The 25664-nt window shown below is 53.9% G+C and overlaps 1 protein-coding gene across 1 annotated transcript in view; it reads left to right on the top strand.

The window, feature by feature from the left end:
* The first annotated feature begins 4993 nt into the window (after window positions 1–4993).
* Window positions 4994–25664, top strand: part of Akt2 (AKT serine/threonine kinase 2) — a 29865-nt gene continuing 9194 nt past the window's right edge. Inside the window, exons 1-4 of the mRNA XM_090322727.1 lie at window positions 4994–5151; window positions 18272–18401; window positions 20293–20421; window positions 21515–21626. Coding sequence (XP_090178853.1) covers window positions 18356–18401; window positions 20293–20421; window positions 21515–21626 — 287 coding nt within the window. The 5' untranslated portion in view covers window positions 4994–5151; window positions 18272–18355. The remainder of the gene's footprint in view (window positions 5152–18271; window positions 18402–20292; window positions 20422–21514; window positions 21627–25664) is intronic.

Raw genomic sequence — 25664 nt, 5'->3', positions numbered from 1 at the left:
CAATGCATACAAGCTGGGTATGGGGTGCATGCCTGTTACCCTGTGATCCAAGTAAGATCACAGTCCAGGCTATCTGAAAAGTAAAGTCCAAAAGCCTGGGGACTCATGTCTCAAGTGGTAGAGCACCTGCCTGAAAAGTTTCAGATGCTAAGTTCAAATCCAACTACCTCAAAAACAAAACAAAACAAAACAAAAAACAGGCTGGGCATTGGTGGCTCATGCCTATAATCCTAGCTACTTAGGCGGCTGAGATCTGAGGGTTGAGGTTCAAAGCCAGCCGAGGTAGGGGAGTGTGTGAGACTCTGATCTCCAATAAACTACTCAGAAAAAATTTGGCAGTGGTGCTGTGGCTCAAGTGGTAGAGCCTTGAGCAAAGGAAGCTCAGAGACAGTGCTCAGACTCTGGGATCAAACCCCAGCACCAGCACCAAAAAAAAAAAAAAAAAAAAATCAAGCCAGGTGTTGGTGGCTCATGCCCTGTCATCCTAGATATTCAGGAGACAGAGCTGAAGATTGAGGTTCAAAGCCATGTAGAGCCATGGATCAAGTGGTAGACCACTAGCCTTGAGCAAAAAGGCTTAAAGACAATATCCAGTGCTAGAATTAAAGCCCCAGAACTGGCAGGGGGAAAAAAAAATCTGAATACAGAAAACTTTTTTTTTTTCATGACTTAATTTTAAAGTGAAGGAGGAAAGTGAGTGAGAAAGGGGCATCACAGAGAGATTCTGTGTGCCCTTTAGCGAGCTTGCTACTTGTTTACAACTTGTTCTACTATGTACTTAATTCCCTGCTTTTACTCCCCACCCCTCCCAAGAACCACATCTATTCATCCTGCTTAGGTATACATTGTTTTCTTTTGACATATCTCTGAGTTCACTTGCAGAACTTCATGCCCCCTTTGACTTAGAGTACTTTAGTGTACAGCCTTAAGGACAAGAACATCTCTTTCATAAGCACCATACAGCTATCCAAACAAGAAACTGGAGGCTGTGGACCCTGTAATTTAGCTATTTGGGAGGTGGAAAGTAGGGAAACTATACTTGGAGGCAGCCCTGGGCAAACAACCTAGAATCATAGCTACTCAGGAGGCAGAGATCTAAGGATCTCAGAGATCTAAGGATCTAGCCAGGGCAGGAAAGCCCATTACACACACATATACACATGCACACACAAGCTCAAGTGGTAGAGCAGTCTTGAGCAAAAAAGCTAAAAAGCTCAGGCCAGGAGTTCAAGCTCTGAGACTGGCACAAAAAGAAAAGATGAAAATTAGATTGCATACGCATGAGGCCCTGGATTTGATCTCCAAGCACTGCAGTAAAAAACAAAACAAACAAACAAAAAAACCCCTGAAGTACTGGATACATGGATGCACATGTTAGATTGTAAACTCCTTGTACAACCCTTTGGAGTTGAAGAAAAGCAGGAAATTTAAAATGGAAACAATCTAGAAAAGCAGGAAATTTAAAATGGAAACAATTTACAAATCACGTTACAATTAATTTCAGTTGTCCTGATAATTGTTCCTGATTGTTATTCTGCCTCACCCCCACTGTAAATCCAATTCAGAATCACATGTTTTTTTCTTATTTTTGTTTTGATTTTGGAGTCTCACTGTGTAGCATAGGTTGATCTTGAACTCAGTGTCTTCCAGTCTCAGACTTTTGAGTGCTAGGATTATGGGCTGGTGTTACTACATCTGACTCATTTGTGGCATTAAGGTGTCATGTAAAAGCTTTTGTACCGTGAATGTTAATATGACAGCACAAATGTTCCCCAAATTGCTCAGAAAATGAAGTTTCAAGATAACCGAGTTCCAGCTAGGATGGCCAGCTTTTGTGGTGCCATCTTGTGGCAGGATCATGAATAGAGTTAAAATCTTGCCCCATTAGGTAGCTGTAAAATAGTGGTATAAATGTCTCATTTTTTTTCTTGATGATTTGGTCGCTATGTTTTAAGAATGTGATTTTGATAAGGTTAAAGCTCTGTCCTGATCTGATCTTCATTCCAGGCCTGAACTTGTCTACTAACGAAGGATTGAACAATAAAATAATGTCCTACCTTCATTATGTATCCCGCACAGTGCAGGGTCTGTGTTCACAACCTTGTTAAAAGCTGCTTCAGGCAGGGACAGATCTTTAACTGCTTCTCTGGAAAGAGTGGGCGATGTTCAAAGGCAGTTCAATCACAAGTCCAATTACTCCAGCCCAGGTCTTTTGCTGAACCCAGAGATCTCCAAATGAGAGAAATGGGACCTTAAAGTCTCAGCTTGCCCTGAAGAAGAGAGCTTTCCCTTCGAACACACCTCCCTCCCAAATCTGAACAAGCAATTCTAGGGGTACATGTCTTCAAATCCACACCCGCATACACTTCCCCTTCTTATCAGGGAACCTAAGATGTGTCTTTACTTCCTTGGAGAGAAAGAACTCCAAGCAAAATCATCTGAGAAGGTTCTAGAGCCTTCCCAGTGGCTGGTTGACAAGTGTGAACCATCACGCCTGGTTTGTTGATGGAGATGATATCTTCCTAACTTTTTTACTCAGCTTCCAAGTGAATAATGCTTAAATGTTCCTCAACAATCCCCACTCTGTGTAGGATCTTTGTAGGGCAGTGCAGGATACACAATGATGACTGATTCCTGGTCTTCTTCCTCAGAGGGCCCCTTGTGCCCTGAGAAACAGATTTGTCATCAGATAGTAATACTTTTAAATGGTCAGGGGTGTAAAAACAGACATTGAACAGAGTTATCGATACTGTCAGATATGGGAAGGCCATAATTTAGAAATAGAGTTGTGTATTAAGTATTAATACAAAGCAGTGTATTAAGGACTATTTTCAGCACTGAATAGTTTATTTTTGGGAAAACTAAGACCCATCCCTGAGCAGGATTTGCCAAGAACTCAAAGACAGATAGATCCAGATTCAACTCTTTTGTTGTTATTGTTGTTAGTTGTGGGACTTGAACTCAGGGCCTGGCCTCTGTCCCTGAGCTTTTGCACTCAAGGTAGCACTTTACCATGGAGCCACAGCTTCATTTTGGGTGTTCTGATGGTTCACGGGAGATGAGCCTCACAGGAATATTCTCTGCCAGGGCTGGCTTTGAACCATGATCCTCAGCTCTCAGCCTCCTGGAGTAGATAGGATTACAGATGTGAGCCACTGGCACACAGCAGGATTCTATTTTATTTTATATTATTATTATTGCCAGTCCTGGGGCTTGAACTCAGGGCCTGGGAACTATCCCTGAGCTTCTTTTGCGCAAGGCTAATACTACACCACTTGAGCCACAGCACCACTTCCGGCTTTTTTTGTATTTATGTGGTACTGAGGAATCAAACCCAGGGCTACATGCATGCTAGACAAGCACACTACCACTTAGCCACATTCCCAGCCAGGATTCAACTCTTTCATAGATTTTTTTTCCCCCTAGAGCTGAGGACTGAACTCAGGGCCTTGCACTTGCCAGTCAAGTGCTCTTCCACTGAACTAAATCCCCAACCCCTAGTATTCAACTCTTAAGCAAACATTCTTCTCCCCAGTGTCTATTTGCCAAACTTCTTAGCATATTGTAACCCAACTTTAGAAGGTAGCAATCCAACCTATAAGAGATAATAGAACTGGGAACCAGATGCCCCACGGCTGTAGAACCCTAGTTAATACATGAGTCAACCTGAATTCTGTTGAGCTTTTTTTTCCCTCTATTTTGATTTTTTAAGACTTTCACTACATGGCCCAGGCTGGCTTTGAACTCACACTCCTGTCTCAGCCTCCCAAATGTTGGGTTTACAAGTATGCTCCATGCCCTTCAGGCTTTTAAAGCTCTTCCTTTTTTGTGAGCCACTGGTGGGCACCCAGCTGTGAAGGCAATTTTATTAAAGCATTTGTGGGTCCAAGTTGCTCCAGATTCTCTTGGCATTCATGTTTTGTAGACTGTCCTGCTAAAACGCAGTTGTTACCGAGACATAATTCATGGTTGTTTCTATTTCACAAATATGTATTACTGAGGCCCAGAGAGTGGGTTCAGGGCTGGGAGTGTGGCCTAATGGTAGCGTGCTTGCCCAGCATGCACGAAGCCCTGGGTTTTATTCCTTGGTACCACATACGCAGAAAAGGCTGGAAATGGTGCTGTAGCTCAAAGTGGTAGAGCTCAGGGACAGCACCCAGGCCAGAGTTCACCCCCCCCCCCCAAAATGAATTCATTGTCATTCAGAAAGATGAAATTCAAATCTGGGAATAGTGCATATTCAGAGCCCAAGTTTAAGCCAGGCCGACACATTGAAAAAGAAACCCCTCCCAGCCGGGCACTGGTGGCTCACAGCTGTCATCCTAGCTATTAGGGTAGCTGAGCTCTAAAGATCAATGCCAGTCTGTTCGATGCCAGCCTGTGTAGTAAAGTCGGTGTGAGACTCCTGCCTCCAATTAACCAGCAAAAAATTGGGACTGGAGCTGGGTCCTAAGTGGGACAGTGCTAGCCTTGAGCAAAAAAAAATAACCACAAGGAGAACTCAGATCCTGAATATTCAAGCCTCAGGACCCGCGCGTGTGCGTAAAGAAAGAAACCTACTCCCTGCTCCTGCTCTGGCTCTTTAAGAGAGGCGGAAGCCAAAGCACCAATGAGAGCTGAGTAAGACAAGATCAAAGCGTGTGTAAGTAAGAACCGAGGGCTGCTGGGAAACAATCTCAGCCGGGGGCCTCGGGGAGAGTCTGTGAATGGGGTCCTACTGCGCCTGCGCCGGAATTCTACCGCGCCTGCGCAAAGCTCTCCCTTCGTCCCGCGCCTGAGCGAGGGTCCCCACGCAAACTAACATTGTCGCATCCACGCAGGCGCCTTCCTGGGAGCCCGCCTCCTACACTTCCCTGCGCCTGCGCATTGGTGCTCTCCGAGCCCAGCCCTGGCTCTCGGTACGTCAGTTCCTGTTCGTGGCGGGAGGCGGTATTTCCTTGGGAGGGGGCGGTGAGCCGGGGCAGGGGGGAGGGAGCGGGGTGGGGGGGGCCGCGCCGCGCGAGCCGTTGGGTCTGGCTGGGAGGAGGCGTCGCCGCTTTCACTGCCGGCCCGCTGCAGTCACCAGGAAACACTAGGAGCGAGAGCCAGCGCTGCGTGGCGATGGGCGGGGGTAGAGCCCCGCCGGAGAGGCTGGGCGGCCGCCGGTGACAGGTGAGTGCGCCAGCGCGGGTCCCCCCGCGCCTCCCCCTCCCCCGCGATGGTCGCGTCCGGGCCCCCCGCGGTGCCGCGCCGGGCCGTACCACCGGTGCCCGCCGGGAGGGGATCCCAGTCCCGAGCCTCCCCCCCCTTTCCGGAACTGAATGGGGGTGGCTGCGCGGGGGCGGTGGGGCTGGCCCGGGGCGGCCGGGGCCGGCGGGCCGTACCATCGGACGGCCGGGGGGGGGACACCGACCCCCAGAACGTGGGCGAGGTGTGCGGGGGGGTCTGGGGGGGTCTCGTGCCTGGTAGGCCAGTCTGAACCACCGCGGGTTGTAGAGAGGGATGGGGGTTTTCTGGAGCGTGGCCTGTACCACGCGTGGCGGTGAAGGGGGCGCCGGCGGGGAGGGCGCGCCGGCGGGGAGGGCGCTCGGGCGTGTTTAGTGTCTGGAGGACGGGGCGCTGGCGGGAGCGGCGCCCGCGGGCGTTAGGGCTGCCCCGGGGCCCCGCGAGGCCGAGCGGCGTGGAGCGCTGGTGTCCTGGCGTTTGGTGCGCAGGGGTGGGCGTTTACCCCGGGCTCCCGGGCCCTCACCGAGCTGCCGTGGGAGGTGTGGGAGATCCTCTTGGCAGGGGATGTCATCCCTTGACATCTCTTCCTTCCGGGCGGCGGAGAGGGATGAAGTCGCTGAAGGTTGTCTGAGCTGTAGGCGAGGGAGGCGCTGGGGTTGGATTTGAGGAGCTGTGCACTCCCCCGCCCGGCCCCCGCGGTCACCCCGGCCCCCCCCCCCCGTCCCGTCCCGTCCCCGAGCTGCCTGTTTAGACTTGACAGGAAGGAAGGAGCGTTCGGAGGGACAGCTCTCCCTCAGGGCAAGTCGTTGAGATTGCGAGGTGCCATTTCTCTCGTTTGGACACCTCTTGGGGTTCCGCACGAGGCCCAGGCTGGAGTAAGGAATCGGGCTTGTGACTGGGCTGCTTTCCGTCGCCTTCCACTCTTCGTGGAGACGCCTTGGCGGGCAGTGGGTGTGAAGGGGGCCAGGCATCCCCCGCGGGCCCTCCATCCTCGGCACCGGGCTGTTTGTGTCTTCAGTTACCAGCCCAGCCGCCCTTCATGTTTACAACACTTGAGCGATAACAGTTGGCCTGTCCTCCTCGAGGCTGTTTTCCCACTGTTTTCCCAGCTGTTCTTCTCTGCGTGGGCTGGAGTCCGGAAGGGGGCTTCCCCCCTCCTCCCCCAGCCCAAGCAGGAAGGCTGCTATGAAGAACTCACACCAGCCACCCAAAAGTGGTTTCTCCTACGGTTTCTGGGTAGCTGCTTGGAGTTATCAACCCTAAAGCGTGTGACCAGTGCCCCTGCTCCCTGGGCCAGGCTGTGACCTTGGCTTACCCTGTAACCTTCGCCCTGAGTCTGGTTTTCCCTGGGGACTGGCTGTAGTCCCTGATTGACCCAGCTAGTGGGGATGGGGATGAGGTCAAGCGGGCACAGTGTCCCAAACCCTCATGCTGACTGGCATCTAGGGGTTACGATTCCTGGAGAGACAGGACCCTGGGTCTTTTGAGGCAGTGTGCTCTCCAACATGACTTAAGCTTCAAAAATATATAGAGTTCTGTCTACAGAGCCCTGTGAGTGATAACTGAGTGTGATGCCCATTTTACAAATAAGGCAACCTAGACACTAAGACAGTGGTTTTGTTTGGGAGCTAATACTCTGTGTGCCTGGCCTGGCTCTGGGCTTGGAGCTTTTTCCTTCCTTCCTTCCTTTCTTTCTTTCTTTCTTTCTTTCTTTCTTTCTTTCTTTCTTTCTTTCTTTCTTTCTTTCTTTCTTTCTTTCTTTCTTTCTGCAGAGTCAGAAATTGAGACCCAGAGGAGTTGCCTTCTTCTGTGTCTTGTCAGACTATTGGAAGCCAGGCTGGGGTTTGAACCCAAGTCCGTTAGGTCCTGGTGTCCTATTATCTTTGTTTACCAGGCCTCATGCCTGGTACAACCTGTCCCCTTGACCTCTGCCCTGGTCTCTTCCTTGCTTCATCCTGAACCTGAAGATGCTGAATGTTCTCTGCCTTGCCAGTGCTTATTGAGAAACTTGGGGTCTTCTCTAAGCTGAGAGAGAGCTTCATGTTTGTTGAGCAGGTGCTTTTATACCTGAGCTCTGCCACACCCCCAGCCCTTTTATTTCTATTTTATTTTTCAGGTATGGCTTACATTTTTACCCAGGGCCAGACCTTGATCCTGTCCTGAGTTGGGATTATAGTTGTGCAGGGGAGGGAGTGGGGATGAGGGAGTGGGAGGAGACAATGGGAAGGCCACATGAGGGGGTGACACAGCTATCATGGACTACACTGTGTTACAGACAGGGTGGTGATATATTCTAGTACTTTCCCCTTGGGGATGTCTGAACACAACCACAGCCTCGCCTCTGCTTGGGCTCAGAAAAATTCAGGCCTCTGCAACAATAAGAGTAAGTGAATTAATCCACAAGAAGCTCCAAGAAGTCTCAGTGGGCAAGTCTCCCATTTCTTTTGTTGTTGATGGTGGGGGTCATGGGGCTTGAACTCTGGGCCTGGGCGCTGTCCCCGATCACTTCGGCTCAAGGCTAGCACTCTACCACTTGAGTCTCAGCACCACTTCGGTTTTCTAGTGGTTAATTGGAGATGAGAGTCTCAGCCTTTAGTGCTCTGGCTGACTGAACCTTGATCCTCAGATCTCCGGCTCCTAAGTAGCTAGGATTACAGGCGTGAGCCACTAGCACCCGGCTCAGTTGCCCATCTTGCCCATTTCCCACCCTTAGTTCCTTCAGGTGTCCTAGCACCAGCTCTGCCCAGCCAGGGTCGCGGCATTTGATGTCAGATTCCATACTGATGAGTTAGGTTGAAGTGATTCTGAACACCTGCTGCTTGTGTGGCCTTCAGTGCCCATGTCACGGAGTGCTGGTCATTCCCACTCATGGGTGACTGGGAAGCCTAGTGAGCTGCTTGTGGCAAAGAAGCCTTTGTAGCTGACAAAGTTGGAGCCTGCTGAAGTGAAGGAGCTTAAAGTACCACTTCCTCCTCTTACTTATCTTTAAGAAGTTGTCATTCGGTAAGTTCAAAAGCACAATACATCTTGATCAATAATAACATTCCCCCCTCCCTTTTTCTCCCCCCAGTCCTGGGGCTTGAAACATAAGGGCTTTGGGTGCTGTCCCTAAGCTTCTTTTTCTCAAAGGTAGTGCTCTACCACTTGAGCCAAGTTTCACTACTGGCTTTTTTGGTACTTTAATGAAGATCAGAGTGTCACAGACTTTCCTGCCTGGGCTGGCTCTGAACCACTATCCTCAGATCTCAGCCTCCTGAGTAGTTAGGATGACATTTTCATAGCTCATGGAGTGAGGTGTGGCTTTGGTCCTGAAGTCACTGGAGCTCAGGACAGCATCTGGTGGGCACTGGGCACTACATCAAGTGCTGGACATGGGGGTATACTCAAGTGTACCCTCACAAAGCTGAGGGAAAGCAAGGGGGTGAAACATGTGAGGAGGGGCGTGGAGTGGGTGGGGGCCTGGCAGGGAATTGGGAGCAAGTGGGGCTGCCGTGAGCTTCTGTACATGCAGGGCCGATCCTGATCGGCATCCTGTGGGAGCAACAGGACAGGCTCACTGAGCATGTGCAAGAGCAGCCAGAGCCGGGGCCCCCACAGCCTTGTGAGCTGTGGAGGAGTTTGGACTGGGCAGATTTCAGGTGACTTGGCCCTGTAGGGTCTTGGTTTCTTAGGCACGCTGGATTTGACCTTGCCGGGCTGGCAGTTTCAAATGCCTTCCACTTCCCCCTCCAGTGAAGTCACTGGGCAGAGGCTCAGAGGTCCCCTCCCTCTGCTGTGGTTTTCACACCATTCCCCAGAACCAGGGACTGTTGCCCTTAAGGAAAAGGTGGGGGGGGGGCTGCTTAGTGGGCTGACTTTGCTATCTGTCCAGCCCCAGCCCAGCCAGCCACACTGATGACAAGCACAGGGCAGAGAAGCTGTCCCATAGCAACCTCCCCAAGGCTGCTCTGGAATGGAAAGGGAGTGGGCTTGCAGGCTTGCCTTCCAGCAAGGCTGCACACTATGTTGGGGTTGATATCATGATATGGGGGGTTCTAGTCTGGCTGGGTGATCAGGGAGGCCTCCCTGAGGAGGTGACGTGTGGACGGGGCCTGAGGGCCATGGAAGATTACTCTAGGCAGGTCTTAAGTGAAGACCTTGTGGGCTTGAAGGAACGTTCCAGTTGTCATTTGGGGTGGTCACAGCCTCTGAAAACCAGTGCTGGGTCTCACCTCCCAGGCTTAACACAGTGAGCCAGAGAGCTGGCCTTCCTTTCTCCTAGGCTCAGTCTGGTCTGGGGTGCCATCCTGAAAGGAACACCCTCTCTGCACACCGCAGTGCTTCAGAAGTTCTCCAGGCTAGGTGGCAAGGCCTGCCTTTTGCCCTAGATCTTGGACCACTGTCGCCCCTCCCTGGGCCTCCAGCCTCCCAGATCTCTTCGCGGAAGGCCAGCAGCCACCAGGCCTCTGGGCTGCACTGCATGGTGGGGTGGTTCTGTGGCGGGCTCTTCTGGACAGCCAGCCAAGCAGTGAGAGGCCCAGCTAGGGGAGCAGTGGGCCTAGGAGCAGGACCGGGAGGAGAGAGGGAGGAGGGAGCAAGCGTGGGTGGGGCCTGGGGTGGGATCGAGGCCTGTCCCCCCCCCCCCCCGAGGGAGGACCTGCTGCCAACTTGGCACCCATGGCAGGGCCCCGGTGCTGTGGGTGAGCTGAGCAGGACTGCAGGGCCGGGCCAGCCGAGGAGCCTCCGTGGCAGAGGTCCCTGTCGAAGTTCCTCGAGCCCAGCCACCCTGGCTGAGAGGCTTGTCCACAGACGTTGTTTCTAAGGGTGAGGCCAGAAATCCCAGCCTTCCTTGGTTTGCCACCTCCGGGCCCTTTCTGAGCTGACTGGAGCAGCTGCCATTCCCGGCCTGCTCCCAGGCTCCTCAGGGGCCTGCTCTCACCCGGCCTGGCCTGCCTAGTGACCCAGGCCCCGTGGCTGATGGTGAACAACCCTTCTGGCACCTTACAGATGCCAGGGAGCCCCACTTCTCCTGGGTGCAACTTACTTGCTTGAAGAATATTGAGCCAGGCTGTGGGGGAGGGGGTTAGGGAGCCTGACCTCCAAGGTGGGATCCCAAGGGGAGTGGGATGGGGGTGGGGGCTCAAGGGGCCTGTGTGTGGTTGGCAGGGAGGGTTCCTGGTTGGAGCACTGGGAGAGTAGGATCCTGCTTGCTGGATACCTACCTGCCCAGGTGGGCTCTGCACTGAGCTGCTATAAAGTCCTCTAAAGATGGTGTGTGAATGGGAAACCGAGGCGTAGAACATGCTATATAGCATGTTTAGGTTATTCTTTTTACTCTTTTTATTTTGCGGGGAGGGGGGGATACTGGTTTTGGGTGAACTTGGGACCTAACTGCTTCTCCTGAGCTTTTTTGTTTAAAGCTGGCATTCTGTCACTTGAGCCATAACTCCACTTCTGGCTTTTTTAGTGTGTTTCAATGGAGATGAGTCTCACAGACTTTCCTGCCTGGGTGGGGTTTGAACCGCAATCCTCAGATCTCAGCCTTCTGAGCAGCTAGAATCCCAGTGTGAGTCACCAGGCCCTGCTCTTTCTTTGTCTTTTTGTTGTTGTTGTTGTTGTTTTGAGTCAGGATCTTGCAGTGTAGCCCGAAGTGGCTTAATATTTGTTCTCCGCAGGCCAGCACCACAAGACTTGACTCTGTTCCTGGGAGAAACTCTTGCTCTCGGCCCCCTGCTGGGCCCTGCTCTGCACTGGGAACTAGGTGCAACTGTTTGTCCCCATTTGCCAGGTGAGAAAACAGGCGCAGGGAGTACTGAATGGCCATGGGAGCCTGTCTCTGCCTGGTTTTTGGTCAATTCAGTATTCCATTTGGAACCCCTCTGGTCGTGTCATTTTGGGTACCAACAGCCTGCCAAAGGGGCAGAGAAGTAGGAAGGGACTGTGGGATAGCTAGCTGGGCTGGTGAGCCGGGCTACGGTGAGGATCCATAGTGGGAGGGAGATGTTGTTCAGATTCAGCGTGGCTCCTCTACAGGAGAGAGGCAGGCAGGGCAGGAGGCAGGCCAAGTTCTGCTTGGTGACAGGGTCCCCTAGTGTGTGTGCAGTGGAGTTAGCGGTTCCCTTTTGTTGCCTCTTCACACAAAGCCTGTGCCCTCTCTGTGGGAGCTCAGCACAAGAGCTGTGTTCCCATTGTCACCCCCTCTAGACCTAGATCTACCCTGTGCTAGGGGGCGCTGAGAACATAAGGGGGACCAGAGCAGACTCTGCCCCTGCTTTGTGAAGCTTCTGGTCTGGGGGAGGCCACATTACTCAGATAATGGTGGGGCAGCCAGGGAGGGAAGGCTTACTCTGAGGGTCTGATCTTGTGGGAGAAGGGCAGTCAGACAAGGCTCCTCTGAGGAAGTGAGGAGGGGGCAAGTGAGGATGGGTGGGGCCAGGGAACATGCTGGCCCTGTGCAAAGGCCGGGGCGTTGGGGGAAACAGTCTTACAAGGAACTGGCAGATGGGGAAAGTGGGTGTGCTCAGGCCAGCAGACCCCTGGGCTGCAGAGTGGGGAGAGAGCCGTGGCAGGTGGGCCCTGGAAGACTCCACAAGGGGCGTGGACATGCCCCCCGGGCATCTGGGTGGTGTCAGAGCTGGGCTAAGAGGATCCTGTGGCTAGGACCGGGGCTGTGTGTGTGTGTAGCCCACAAAGGAGGACTGCAATGTTGGATGCAGTTTTTGAGGGAGCCATAAGGATCCCTCAAAAAAAGGTGTTGGGGACATGATAGAGAAGACAGGAAAGTCTGTTCTGGAACTTATTCTTGTCCCAGTTTCTTTCACAGCCTGCCCACGCCTCCATCTCACCCTCAGTCCTACCTGCTCCAGCAGACAGATGGGGCAGGCGGGGAGCGTGGTGCTGGAGAGAGGCGTCTAGAACGCCATCTTCTCACCACGGAGGTGGAATAGGTAAAACTTCACATGTTCAGAAATACAGTGTCTCCACCCCAGAGAGAAGTGACTTAACCTGATGTGTGCTGGGCAGTTGCCGTGTCTGGCTTTGGGACTTGAGAGGACCAGCTCTAAAGTCCAGGTGAGGTGATGTGCTGGAAGTCATGTTCACCTAGATAGAAAGTGTGGGGTGTGGCCAGGGCCTGCTGTCCTTTGTCACCGTCTTATAGTTTGTCACCACCTTGTAGTGTCGGGCCCTGTGGCAGGTATGGAGGCCATTTCCTGTGGGACACTGGTTCTCAGCTGGCATGGCTTTGCCCCACAGAAGATGCCTGCTGCTGGCCATGAGTGGGTGAGAAGGGGCCAGGCAGCTGAGGCACAGGCTGGCTTCGCCACAGGAGGTATGTCATCAGTTTGGCCAAAATGTCCTCAGATTGAAAGCAGTTTACAGGATGGGAAGTGGCCAGGGAACGGTTCCAGCAGGTCCTCTCAGGGTCTGGATGAGTGGCTGGTGGCAAAGGCTATTGGGGTGTGAGCCACCCACTTGGGGAGCACAGCCTCTGCTCCCCATGGAACCTCAATCAGCTAGGGGATGAGGGAAAACCCAGCAAGCACAGCAGCAGAGCCAGGCTGAGTTTGAGTGGTTTCTATGCGATCATCTAGTTTTGCTAAGTTGCTACTCTGGCCACCCCAGCGGGGCAGTGGCAGTACAGGGCTAGGCTGTGCGTAGATGGGTCAGTAAGGGGGCTGGGAGCAGAGTGAACCATGGGCCTGCAGACCACCTACTTACTCCCTTGGGAAGCAGGAGTGAGAGCCATGTGACCTGGAAGGCCTGTGGGAGGGACAGCGGGAAGGTTTGGCCCTCACACGATCCCAAACTTGAGGAGGGATGCAGACACAACCCTAGGATTCATCTAGGCCCCCTGCCCCTAGGTGGCAGAGCTCAGAGGCCCCCTTTTTATAGTCAAGTAAACTGAGCTTTGGGGGTCCTGGAGCCATGAGGTGACTTCTGAAGGGGGTCCAGGCTGCCCCCTGAGAGCCAGATGAGTGGAAATAAAGTGTCTTCAAGTCAGGCACCAGTGGCTCATGTCTGTAAATCCTAGCTACTCAGAAGGCTAAGATCTGGGGATCATGGTTCAAAGCCAGGAAAGTCCTGGGCAGGAAGGTCCTTGAGACTTATCTCTATGGAACCAGCAGAAAACCAGAAATACAGTTGTAGTTCAAAGGGTAGAGCACTGGCCTTGAGCAAGCGTTCAGGGACAGTGTCCAGGCTCTGAGTTCAAGCCCCACAGCCATCAGCCCCAATAACAAAAATAATGTGTCCTCAAGACATTCTAAAGTGGTTTCTTACTGAGAGCATGAGCTGTAGAGTTGGATCAGTCAGGGATCCCCTGGACTCAGCAGGTTTTAAAACACCCTGCTGGTCAGCATAGGGGGCTCTGGAGCCTCCTTGCACCAAGCTGACCACTCCCTCCATGGCTACCACTGGGACAGCCCCAGTCCTCTGGGCCGTGACACCTGCCTCACCACAGACGCACAGTCCTCTTAGCAAGGAGAAGGCAAGGCAGGCCTCCTGCCCTAGTTGGACTCTTGTGTCCTGTGAACTCCCACTCTTGGATTTTCTGTGTGGCTCGTTCTTTTTTTTTTTTTTTTCCTGTCCTGGGGCTTGAACTGAGGGCCTTGGATGCTGTTCCTGAGCCCCTTGGTGATCAAGGCTGGTGCTCTACCACGCCTGGCTATTTCTTAGTAGTTTATTGGAGGTAAGAATCTCCTGGACTACTGCCTGGGGTGGCTTTAAACTGCACCCCTCAGATCTCAGCCTCCCGAGTAGCTAGGATGACGGGTGTGAGCCATCAACACCCTGCTGGCTCATTTTTTTGTCATGAAAAACAGAAATATGGGGCCAGAATGGCCTAGTGGTAGAGTGCTTCCCTAGCATGCACAAAGACACAGGTTTGACTCCTTGGTACCACATACATAGAAAAAGCTGGAAGTAGTGCTGTGGCCCAAGGACACTGCTCAGGACTTGAGTTCAAGTCCTGCGACTGGCAAAAAAAATAAAAATAAAACAAAAACAGAGAAATATGTTAGATCCTGTCATATAGCAGGGCTAAAAATGCTAAGACAAGAAGTGGCGTTGTGGCTCAAAGGGTAGGGTGGTAAACTTCAGCTAAAGAGCTCAGGGACAGCGCCCAGGCACAGAGTTCAAGTCCCAAGACTGACAAAAACAAAAAATGATAAGGCAGATCACACATGAACACAACAGAATATGGTCAGCTCCCATAAGCACCCTGCTAATGTAGCTCCCGATCTCTGTGACATTTCTTTTCCTTGACTTTCTACATGGGTTGACAGGGCAGGGGTTGGGGGAAGGGAGCTGTCACCAGGGACCATGGTCTGCCTGCTGTTTCATGTTGGGCTTCTGCCATGCAGTCTGATGTTTTTTTGTTTTTGTTTTTGTTTTGCCAGTCCTGGGCTTGAGCTCAGGGCCTGAGCACTGTCCTTGGATTTTTTTTTTTTTTTTCCTCAAGGCTAGACTCTACCACTTGAGCCTCAGCACCACTTCCAGCTTTTTCTAAGTATGTGGTACCAAGGGATTGAATCCAGGTCTTCGTGCATGCTAGGCATGCACTCTACCACTAGGCCAAACTCCCGGCCCCCCAGTCTGATGTTTTTACACTGCCTCCCTGGTGTGCACGTGAATGATCTGGCCCTTTTCATTACTGAGTAGTGCTCCACTGTACGTATGAATTTCCTGCTTGACATATTTTTTGTGGGTGGCGAGCTCCTCATCTGTTGCTAGTTTAGGGATTACTATGAATATTGCTGCTTGTGATTTTTTTTTTTTGGTAAACAAATACGCCCGTTTCTATTGGGAGACTGAGAAATTGCTGGTCACGAAGTAGCCATATATTTTTAATTCCTACCACTAATTTTCCATAGTGGTCTAACCACTTCCTACTCCCTCTAGTACTGAGTGAAGAGTTCATATTTTCCAGCTTTGCCAATGGGTTGCATTGGCAGGGGTTTTTTGTTGTTGTTGTTTGTTTTGTTTCAACTGTCTTAAATAGTTTTAATCTGTGTTTCCCCGAAACCCATGGAATTGTGTGTTCCTTAATTGAGTGTCTTCTGTGACGCTTTTCACCTTGCCTCCCTGGTGACTCACATCTCTTCAACAGCTGCCACTTGTGCACACTGAGGCCCTGGCCTTCTAGCAAGCCGTGGGGAGGTGAGGTGTTACCGGGGCTCCCTGCTGTGGGGTGCCAGCATCGAGGCCCACGTGTGCTGCCTGGCCTCTCTGTCCCCCCTCCTGGGTGTCCTCGGCCCACACTCCCTAGCGGGCAGGCTGTCCTCTTGGCTGTGCGGCTTGGCATTTCATCACTCAGGACTGCGTCACAGACACCTCAGCTGAGGCGCCACCCTCAGTGGGAGGACAGGCAGCAGCCGGCGGGGCACAGGGAATCTTCCAGTTCCTCCCTGCTCTCGCCTCCCGCCTGAGCTGCTGCTTCTGCTGCTGTCGCTGCTACTGACTTCTTAATCACTGAAAGGAGATCATAAAAAGTGGCTGTGGTGTGCCAAGCTTCAGCCAGGGCTGCCGCCTCTCGGCTGGGGACCCAAGGTAAATGGCTTCCCCTCTCCCGAGCCTCTGACCTCCCTCTAGTGGGGTTGGGAGTGCTGGCACATTGTCCAAGGCCACCTTGACCACTCTGACCACACCTGGCTGCCTCTCCTTGGCTTTTGAACAGTGGCAATTGTGTGGGCAGTGGGCTGAGACCTTTGCCCCAGCAGGTACTTAGCGCTGTTGCTGGCCTTGGTACTACCTGGGCCAGCGAAGGCAAGGGAGAGTGGAGATTGGACCTGGAACCTGGTTCTCCTCAGCTCTTTGGGAAGTGTTCTCAACCAGTCTTGTGGCTGGAAAAAGCATGGCATCAGACCCCATCTCAAAGCCATGGCCCGGGTCAGCATCCTGGCATTTCACCATTCCCCGGCCTGAACAACAGCTACTATTACTTCTTCTTCTTCTTCTTGTATTTGAACCTAGGGCCTAGGTATGGTCCCTGAGCTCTTTTGATCAAGGCTACCATCTTTAGCCATAGCACCACTTCCTGTCATCTGGTGGTTCATTGGTGATAAGAGTCTTATAGACTGTTGTACCTGGGCTGGCATCAAACCGTGGTCCTCAGATGTCAGCCTCCTGACTAGCTAGGATGACAGGCGAGAGCCACCTGCACCCACCGTGCCTGAAATTCTTTTCCCTGCACGTCTGCACCCCTCACTCCCTTGGTTGATGTAGGTGTTGCACATGTGTCCCCTGCACCTAGGGGCTCACACACCACCCTGCTCCCATCCATTCTTGCCCTTTCCCTTTCTCTTCACCTGGATCTTTGTTTGTGTGTGGGGGTGCGGGGGGGCATGCGCATGTGTGGCTCTGTGGAGGCCCATTCAAGGGAGCTTGGTGGCATGAGTGATGAGTGGGTACAGCAGGGCTGGTCATTGTTCAGAGATGTTGCTCCAGACTGGCCCACTGAGGGTGCACTGATCAGAGTGGCGTGAGCCCCCTGGGCTGCTCAGCCTCTGAGAGCAGGGTGGACAGGGGGCTGGAGAAGTGCGGGACTCACTGTCCTGGTCAGCCTTTCCATTTAGGAGCGGGTCGTGGCTCCTTGGGCCACCTCCACGTGAGGGACTGTGTGTGCCGTGCACACTGGCAGCCACGACTGAGATGTGAGCAGAAATGGGTAAGGTCAGAATCTGCTGGAGTGGGGGGGGCCTGGCGTCGTGAAGAGGCTCACAGGAGGCCCACCAGCATTGTGGGGACTGGACCTGAGCAGGGAAGGCCTGTGGCCCAGGGACAGGAGCCACAGGAGCCAAGGCTGATGAGTCTTGGACAGCCTTGAGCACCCAGCCCAAGAGTTGGGCTGTTTTGCCAGGGACAGTAGGGGACAAAGGAGGGTTTGAGCAGGAGAAGGTCAGGGCCAGGGTGGAGGGTAGCTTCAGGGATGAGGGACAGAGAAAGGATCCAGTGAGGAACATGCCAGAACCCTGCTCGTGGCCATGCGGCTGGCATTGGTGGGACATTCACAGTCCAAGGCTGGGTCCCACGTGCAGAGTGGCGGCCATGTCTGCCATCCCAGCCAGCGAATCAGAGTCCAGTGTGTGATTCTCACTGTCCTGTCTCTCCCTGTCATTGTCCATTTTGCCTTTCCTCCTACTTCCTCCGGCTTGCTGCCCTCCCTTCTGTGGGCCTGGGCAGCCTGCCACCATCACATGCCAGGCCGGAGCGTGTCCGGCCTCCTGCTCCCCTGGGGCACGGGAGAAAGCTGATGCCTACGGTGTCCCTAGAGTCAGCTGCCACTTCTCTGGGGGCCCCCGCAGCTCCTGACCTGCTGTCCGCAAATAACCCCAGGCTGGGAAAGGCAAAAGGCGCCTTGGGCTCCAGGTAGGGGCCCAGCTGGCAGCCACCCTGTGCCCTTCTCCCCTCTTCTCGGGAACCTGAGAAGCAGCAGCCTCGGCGTCTGTCAGTCTGTCGGCTGCTGGCCCCTGAGGACAAGCACAGAGGTCTTGGGGAGGGGACAGGCTCTTTGGTCAAGCCCCCAGGTTGGCTTTTGGGGTCCATGCTCAGTGGCTTGTTTGTTGAGGATCCTAGAGCTCCGGAGATTGAGAATCGATTGGTCATTCATAGCCTGGCAGAGCCTGGGAGGGATGAGGCTGAGGGTGGTGTGGGGTGGCCCTATTGGGCCTTGAAGGTGGTAGGTTGGTGGTTCCATGGTTTGAAAGTGGAGAGAGTGAAGTGTATGCACATGCGTGTATGTGCACGCGTGTGGGGGCGCGTGCCTGTGCAGCGGGTGAGGTGGGGTAGACAGATGCCGGTGGCTTTGAGCACACCCACAGTGCCCAGGGCTGTCTGATTCATCCTGGGTTACCTCAGCGCTGGGGTATGGGGGTGATGCAGGGGGGCGGGGCCACTGCTACCTTGGTGCTGCCCAGCCGGGAACCAGGGTGGAAGGTGGGGCCTGGGCCATGGAGTAGTTCTTCCCCCATATCATGGCCTCTGGGGCTCCGAGGGGGAGCTCTGCTCCCACCCCCAGCAAGACAGGCAGCCAGAGGGCTTCAGCTGGGGGGGGTCCCTTCCCCTCTGACGCTCCCCTCTTGTCTTTCAGCCTCTACTCTGTCCACAGCACATTCTGTATGTCCTGCTTCCCTGAGCTGTCCCAAGCTAGGTGACAGCGTGTCACGCTGCCACCATGAATGAGGTGTCCGTCATCAAAGAAGGCTGGCTGCACAAGCGCGGTAAGGGGCTGCACGGCCCATAAGACTGTGTGTCTCCCTCTTGCACCCTGTTCTCCGCCAGCACCTTGAGGGACAGGGGGGCCGCGTGATGCAGCCCAGGAGCCGGTGTGGACATCCCCGGGCCCCTCACCCTGTATGCCGTGCCCTGGACCTCTCAGGGGCATCTGGAGCGGAGCTGTGGGTCTCCTTGCTCTGAGTCTCCAGACCTGCCAAGAGAGGGGCTGACTAATCATGGGGTGTCTGCATGTCCTGCGACACTGCGGCACCTCCTGGAGGTGACATTGCAAAGGGCGGTGAGGACAGAAGCAAGTGAGCAGGCATGTAACGTGAGGCGGGAGAGAGCACCATTGTGAAAAGTTACAAGAGAGCAAGGGCTGGAGCCACATGCTGGGAGAGGTGCACTGAGGTGCCCAGGAGTTCACAGAGCCTGGCAAGGATGCCTGGAGAGGGCCGGCAAGGACAAAGGCTTGGAGGCAGCATGTGCCTGCTGTTTCTAGGAACAGTGTGCCTGGAGTGGTGTGAGCAGGGGCAAGGTGCAGGAGGCCAGGCGGAGCAGTGACTTGGAGCCAGCAGTTCTGGGCCTTGCAAGGCCAGCGCTGGACCTTGACTTTACCTGCAGGAGACAAAAGCCAGGGTGCTGGGGGCTAGGCTGGACTCGATCCCCGTGTGGGGATGTGAGGCCCTGGTGAGGTCCTGGACAGGAAAGCACATAGACCTTGAGAACCAAGGCCGCCTATCCTCTGGGCCAGCTGCCACGTGACCCTGACAGGCAGATAAGCGAGTGTTGGGAGCTGGCCTTGTCCTGGGGAGCTGCTGCCTTACTCTGCGCATGTGGACTTGTGGGCAGTTCTTGTGGACTGGGCACTGTCTCACAGGTAGGCCCACCCAGCCTCCCCTTGACGTTGGGTCCTAATGATGGAGTGACTGTGGCTGTGAGGCAGGAGGCCTAGAGGCTTCTGGAGAACTGCAGAGGGTGGACGTCAGCCGAGAGCCAGCAGTGGTGAGGGGCCCCTGGTCTCTCCTAGAGTGCCACTGCCTCCAGGCCTCAGGCCTAGCCCCGCTGCCGCGATGACCCAGCCTGGGCACCCCTGCTCTGGCCTTTTCCCAGCCTGCCTCCCACCCCCTTCTCTTCCTCCTCTTCCTGCTTCCCTCCTTTCCTCCCCCTCCCTTTCTCCTTCCCAGGCTTCCTTGATGCAGTAGCTGGCAGAGGTAGGCTGAGCAAGTGGGCCATGCTGCTTTTGGCACCTGTGCCAACCCACCCTGTTCCTGCTGATGGAAATCATTTCTGCTCTGGTTTATTGAGTTCCCACCTGCACCAGGCCTTGAGCTCCCGAGGAGCCCTCTGAGGAGTGGGTCCTTGTGTGCCTGTGTGTGTGTGTGTGCGCGTGCGTGTGCAAGAGAGAGAGCGCTTGAGCATGCAGGTTCTTGGACAAGCAGGACCAAGTGAAGGGATGGAGGGTTGCTTGGAGGGTGGGCCAGCACCTGAGTCCTTGCACCGAAGTAGTTTGGTGCATGCTCTGCTTGCGTGATTATGCTGGTGAATCCTAGCCCATAGACTCAGCCTCACAAGGCCACCAGGCCACATGCATTTGAAGACTGGCCCTCCCTGGCCAGTGCTGGGCTATGCTGGCTAGGATAGCTCTCTGCTGGCCACATGCTGAGACAGCTGGTGCCCTGGGGCACTGCCACCAATGCCTTCCTGCCAGGCATGGCCTGTGGATCACTCCGTTAGCCCAGCACCCCAGCCTGCGTCAGCAGGGGCCACCTTGAGGGCTCCCCTGGGGTGGCCCTCACCACCCCTCCTGCCCTGAACCCTGTGAGTCACCATCACAGGAGCTGCCTGCAGGATCCGACTCCCTTTGCCGTGACCTCCCCTCCCGCCTTGCTTCAGGTGAATACATCAAGACTTGGAGGCCCAGGTACTTCCTGCTGAAGAGTGATGGCTCCTTCATTGGGTATAAGGAGAGACCCGAGGCCCCCGACCAGACCCTGCCCCCCTTAAACAACTTCTCCGTCGCAGGTGCGTGTTGGGACACTCAGGTCAGAGTGCTGAAGCCAGCTCAGGGCCAGTTGGCCTTGAGGACACGTGGGTGGGACCTTGAGCTGGATCTCTCTCGGGTCTTCTGTCTTTGCTGGCAGCTGGGCCCTGCAGGGCTGAGCTTCTAGGTGGAGAGTGGGAAGCAGAGAAAAGCCAGGGTACTTGTGCCCACCCAGCCCAGCCTTGGTCCCTGGTCCAGTTCTGGCTGCTCTGTCTCCTCCTTCTGCCTAACCTAATGGGACCGTGGCTTTTACTCAGCTGATCACAGGCTTTCCCAGCCAGACCAGCTTCACAACCCAGAGCCCTTGATGGGAGCCCCACAGGGCTTGCTCCTGCCCTAGCCCCTGCCTCCTCCTTCCCTGCTGGTTTGTTGTCCCCCATTTCCTTCCCCAAACCTGGGTGCCTGCCGTCGGCCCACACGCTTCTGCACAAAGCCTTTCCTGGCTGTACTCCCCACGTGCCCGCGGCAGTGTCCCTGGCCACTTCTTGGACAGTTTTCCCTTTAAAGGAAGGGGTTCTGGGGCCTCATGCTCACCGTGTGCCAAGCTGACCCTTTAGCTTTCCTTCTCCATGGCAGGGACTGCCCGGTGCGCTGAGACCACCTTTAGGGCCTGGGCCTGGTCCCCCCGCCTGCTGCCCACCCTCCCTCCCTGGGCCCTGCTCTGCCCTGTCCTCTGAACCTCACCTCTCAGTCTCCAGTCCCCTCCTCTGTCTCTTTTTGTCCCCATCCCTTCCATGGCTCCCTGCTGCCTCTCTAGGATTGGCTCTTGTTTCCTCTCTGATAGTGGCTTCTGCCCCCTGATAATGACCTGGCACCCTGTCTCCAGGGCTCACTGCTTTCCGTGAGGCTACGTGATGCCTCCTCTGGCTTCCCTTAGCCCTGCCCTCCTGGTTGAGTTATCATTGCTCTTCTGGTCACCTCCCCCCCACACTGTCTCTTTGAGGACAAGACCAGGACTGGCTTGGTCAGTAATGGGCCCCTGGCATCATCCGGCATGGAGCTGGCACATAGGAGGTAGCTTGGGGACGTTGGTCCACAGGGCTGTCTCCTCCTCTCCCCTCCTCCTGCATGCAGAATGCCAGCTGATGAAGACTGAGAGGCCGAGGCCCAACACCTTTGTCATCCGCTGCCTGCAGTGGACAACAGTCATCGAGAGGACCTTCCACGTGGACTCCCCTGATGAGAGGTGTGGGGCTCTGTGCGGCTTCCCCTGACAGGGGTGGGAGTGGATGGACAGATTTCCGTGGTCCTCACGTAGCCGTTGTTTGCCTCCAGTCCTCGTGGTGTGGGGTCACAGGCAGAGCTGATTCAGCCGCCACGGTTTAAAGTAGTGATCCAACTAAAAAGATCAACTTAAAAGAGCCCATTTAATAACTAGAGCTGGTTATGGAGATTTCTCTGTCTTCCAGTCAGTCAGGGGCAGCCTTAGACAGCGTGGGCCTGGATGTTCCCCAAGCATACCTCCTGGGAGGGATGTCGAGTGGAAGCTTCACTCATCCGTAGATCTCTTCCTCTCCTTCAGCCCATGTTGCTTCGTAATTGTGTGTTGGGAAGGAAGGGCTAGGGTCTTCAGTCGGTTCGCGGACTGTCTGCAGCGCGACCCTCCTAGTTAAGCTTTCTGCATAGCTGGCATGACCACTGCATACCGCTGCATCCAACGGGCTGATTTAGATGAAATCTCCGTAACTTTTTGTACAGGCTGTGTGTGTGTGTGTGTGTGTGATTGCTTCTGGCTTTTTTTTTTTCCTTTGCTGGTCCTGGGGCTTGAACTCAGGGCCTGGGCTCTGTCCCTGAGCCTCTTTGTGCTCAAGGCTAGTGCTCTATCACTTGAGCCACACCCCTTGTGGTGTTTGAGTGGTTAATTGGAGATGAGTTTTATGGGGACTTTTCTACTTGGAGTAGCTTCCAGCTACAGCCCTCAGACCTCAGCTTCCTGAGTAACTAGAATTAAAGGCATGAGCCACCAGCGTGAGGCTGAAAAACGTTCTCGTAGGGCCTGAGCTGTGCCCAGGCAGAGCCCTAAGGGGCCGTTGAAGGGACCTTGGTGCCCTGGAGGAGCTGTCCTCTGTGCCAGCCGTGTTTCCTGTTGATCATTTCAAGTGTGCAGCAAGGGGGGGAGATTTTGATTTTATTGACTGCCAGGCAACTCTGTCGCCACCCATGTGCTCAGTAGCCACACATCACTCTTGAGCCTGCGTAAAACCAACTCATAAGAAACATCCACAGTTTCTACTGTAATTATGGTTGCATATCTCCCCAAGGTTAAACATACTCTCACCCACTCGGAACAGATTTAAAATCTTAGGCCAGCTGAGGTGTTAACCCATTGAAAATGTGGGGACCAAAACACTGGGCTGCCAGTAAAAGCAAAATGGATAAACAGATGCCTAGCCCTGGGGATTTATCATTTACTTATCTGTAGTATTTTATTTGGTTTTATTTTTTTACCAGTCTTGGGACTTGAATTTAGGGCCTGAGCACCGTCCTTGGGCTTTCTCAAGGCTAGAGCCCGACCACTTGAGCCACAGCATCATTTCTGGCTTCTTCTATATATGTGGAACTGAGGAATCAAACCCAGGGCTTCATGCATGCTAGGCAAGCACCCTACCACTAAGCCAGACTCCCAGCCCTTTATCTAAAGTATTTTTATAGTCTCTGATTTACATTTATTGGCCTGATTTTGCAGGACAGATAGGAGTTGGTCCTGGAGTTAGGAAGGAAAAAGGGCCGGGAAGGCAGATGCAGATGGCTCCCACCTATAATTGTAGCTGCTCAGGAGGCTGAGATCTCAGGATTGTGGTTCAAAGCCAGCTCTGGCAGGAAAATCCGGGAGACTCTTTTCTCAAATTAATCACCCCCAAACCAGAAGTAGAGCTGTGGCTCAAAGTGGTAGAACACTAGCCTTGAGCAAAAAGTGCTAGGGATAGTGCTTAGGCCCTGAGTTCCAGCTCCACAACTAATAAGAAAGAGCAAAAGGAAAAGGGCCAGGGAAGAGGACTGAGCAGCATCTGCAGAGGCCTGGAAGAGGCACAGTTTCTGTGTCCCCACAAGATGAAGGGGCAGGCATGTTGGGGGAGGAAGCGGAGGCGTTTGAAGCTGGCCTTGGCCCTCAGATGAGATCCTTGCAGAGCTTGGCAGACATGGGGTTGTTAGAGATTCAGGAGATGACAAACAGGAAGCAGTTGAGCGGTACCTGGCACACAGTGTGGGAGCGGGGCAGGGAGCGGGCCAGAGAGATGACCTAGCTTCCAGTTTTGCAAGGCAGCTTGCCCTTCATTGTGGGGAGAATGCTGTTGCTAAGACTTGGGGGACTGGAGAGCCCCCCTGCCTTCTTTTGTTCAGCCCCTCTTCTGTCACTGGAGAGAAAACTGCCTGGCCTGCTGAGAGATCAAAGCCTTTAGCCTGGGGGAGGCAGGAACCAGAAAACACAGCCAGCAAAAGTTGCCATCAACTCTGCCCAGAGCCAGTTCCACTGTCCTGTGGCCCTGTCTCACCTAGGTCCAGGGCTGCTGGCTGCTCAGCCATTTAACATGGCGACAGGCAGGCAGGAGGAGCCCTAGTGGCTGGATGCTGCCCGACACTGTGGCACCCTTGGTATGGGCTGCTGGTTGCCTCTCTGGCATCGGAGGGTCCCCCTGCCCCTGTCCCCACCCCACTGCCAGCTTGTGTCCCATTTAGAAAAGCAGTGCCCAAGTGTGAGGAAGCACCTGGACCCATGTGTATCACTGCCCTTCGCCTCATGTTTGCTTTCACATGGAACTCTTGCTGTAGATTTTTTTTTTGGGGGGGGGGGGGCAGACCTGGGCTTGAACTCAGGGCCTGAGCACTGTCCTTGGACTTTCTCAAGGCTAGAGCTCTACCACTTGAGCCTCCACGCTACTTCCGGCTTTTTTCTATGTATGTGGTACAAAGGAATCGAACCCAGGTCTTTGTGCATGCTAGGCAGGCGCTCTACTACTAGGACAAACTCCTGGCTCCCTTTTTTGTTTTGTTTTGTTTTTGTTTTTGTCTTTGAACTTGGGCTCACACTTTATTTATTTATTTATTTATTTTGTCAGTCATGGGGATTGAACTCTGGGCCTGGGCACTGTCCCTGAGCTCTTCAGCTTAAGGCTCTACCACTTGAGCCACAGCACCACTTCCTGTTTTCTGGTGGGTAATTGGAGATAAGAGTCTCAGGAACTTTAGTGCCAAGGCTGGCTTTGAACCATGATCCCAGCTGGGCTCATAATTTATGACAGAACTCGTAGCATTTGCCCTGTGAGGTCATGATGTCATTCCATGCTGGAGGTGATGACACAGGCTGGCCTCATCCCTGTTGAAAATGTCAAAAGCTGAAATGCTCAAAAAGCTATAACCTTGAGTGTCAGCAGGGAGCACCGCGAGTCTCGGATGTTCTAGTTAGAAATCCCCAACCAGCTGCGAAGGCTGTATACATATTCCCAAATCCAAAAAGCTCCCAGGGAGGAGCACGTTAGGTCCTGCGCATTGCGGATGAGGTGCTTCACCTGTAACATATGCATACACAGTCATGCATGCATGCACACACAGTCATGCATGCATGCACACATACTTCTTTTAAACTAATATTCTGAGTTCATGCCACTACTTGAATTTATGATCCCTTCCTTTTTTCTTCTTCCTTTTTTTTTGGGGGGGAGAGAGGTCATGGGGCTTGAACTCTGGGCCTGTGTGCTGTCCCTGAGCTTTTCAGTTCAAGGCTACCACCCTACCCCTGGGCCTGGGTGCTGTCCCTGAGCTCTTCAGCTTAAGGCTGCTGCCCTACCCTGGAGCCACAGCCCCACTTCCCATTTCTAGAGATTAATTAGAGATAAGAGTCTCACAGCTTTGTAGTGCCCAGGCTGGCTTTGAACCGTGATCCTCAGATCTCAGCCTCCTGAGTAGCTAGGATTACAGGTGTGAACCACCATGCCCAGTTCTGGGGTTTGAACTCAGGGCCTGAGCACTGTCCTTGGACTTTCCCAAGGCTAGAGCTCTACCACTTGAGCCATACCACCATTTCAGACTATTGTGTATGTGCTACTGAGGAATTGAACCCGGGTCTTCGTGCGTGCTAGGCAGGCACTCTACCATACTCCCGGCCCTCTTTTTTCTTTTTGTTGGTCGTGGGGCCTGGGCACTGCCCCTGTGCTCTTCAACTCTGAGCTAGTGCTCTATTACTTGAGCCGTAGCATCTCTTCTGGTTTTCTTGGCCAGCCAGTCT

The sequence above is a fragment of the Megascapheus bottae genome, chromosome 31 (genome assembly GCF_031878675.1).
Source record: "Megascapheus bottae isolate mThoBot1 chromosome 31, mThoBot2.hap1, whole genome shotgun sequence".
Taxonomy (NCBI): domain Eukaryota; kingdom Metazoa; phylum Chordata; class Mammalia; order Rodentia; family Geomyidae; genus Megascapheus; species Megascapheus bottae.
The sequence above is the reverse complement of the archived record's forward strand: the minus strand, read 5'-3'. Positions and strand labels throughout refer to the sequence as shown.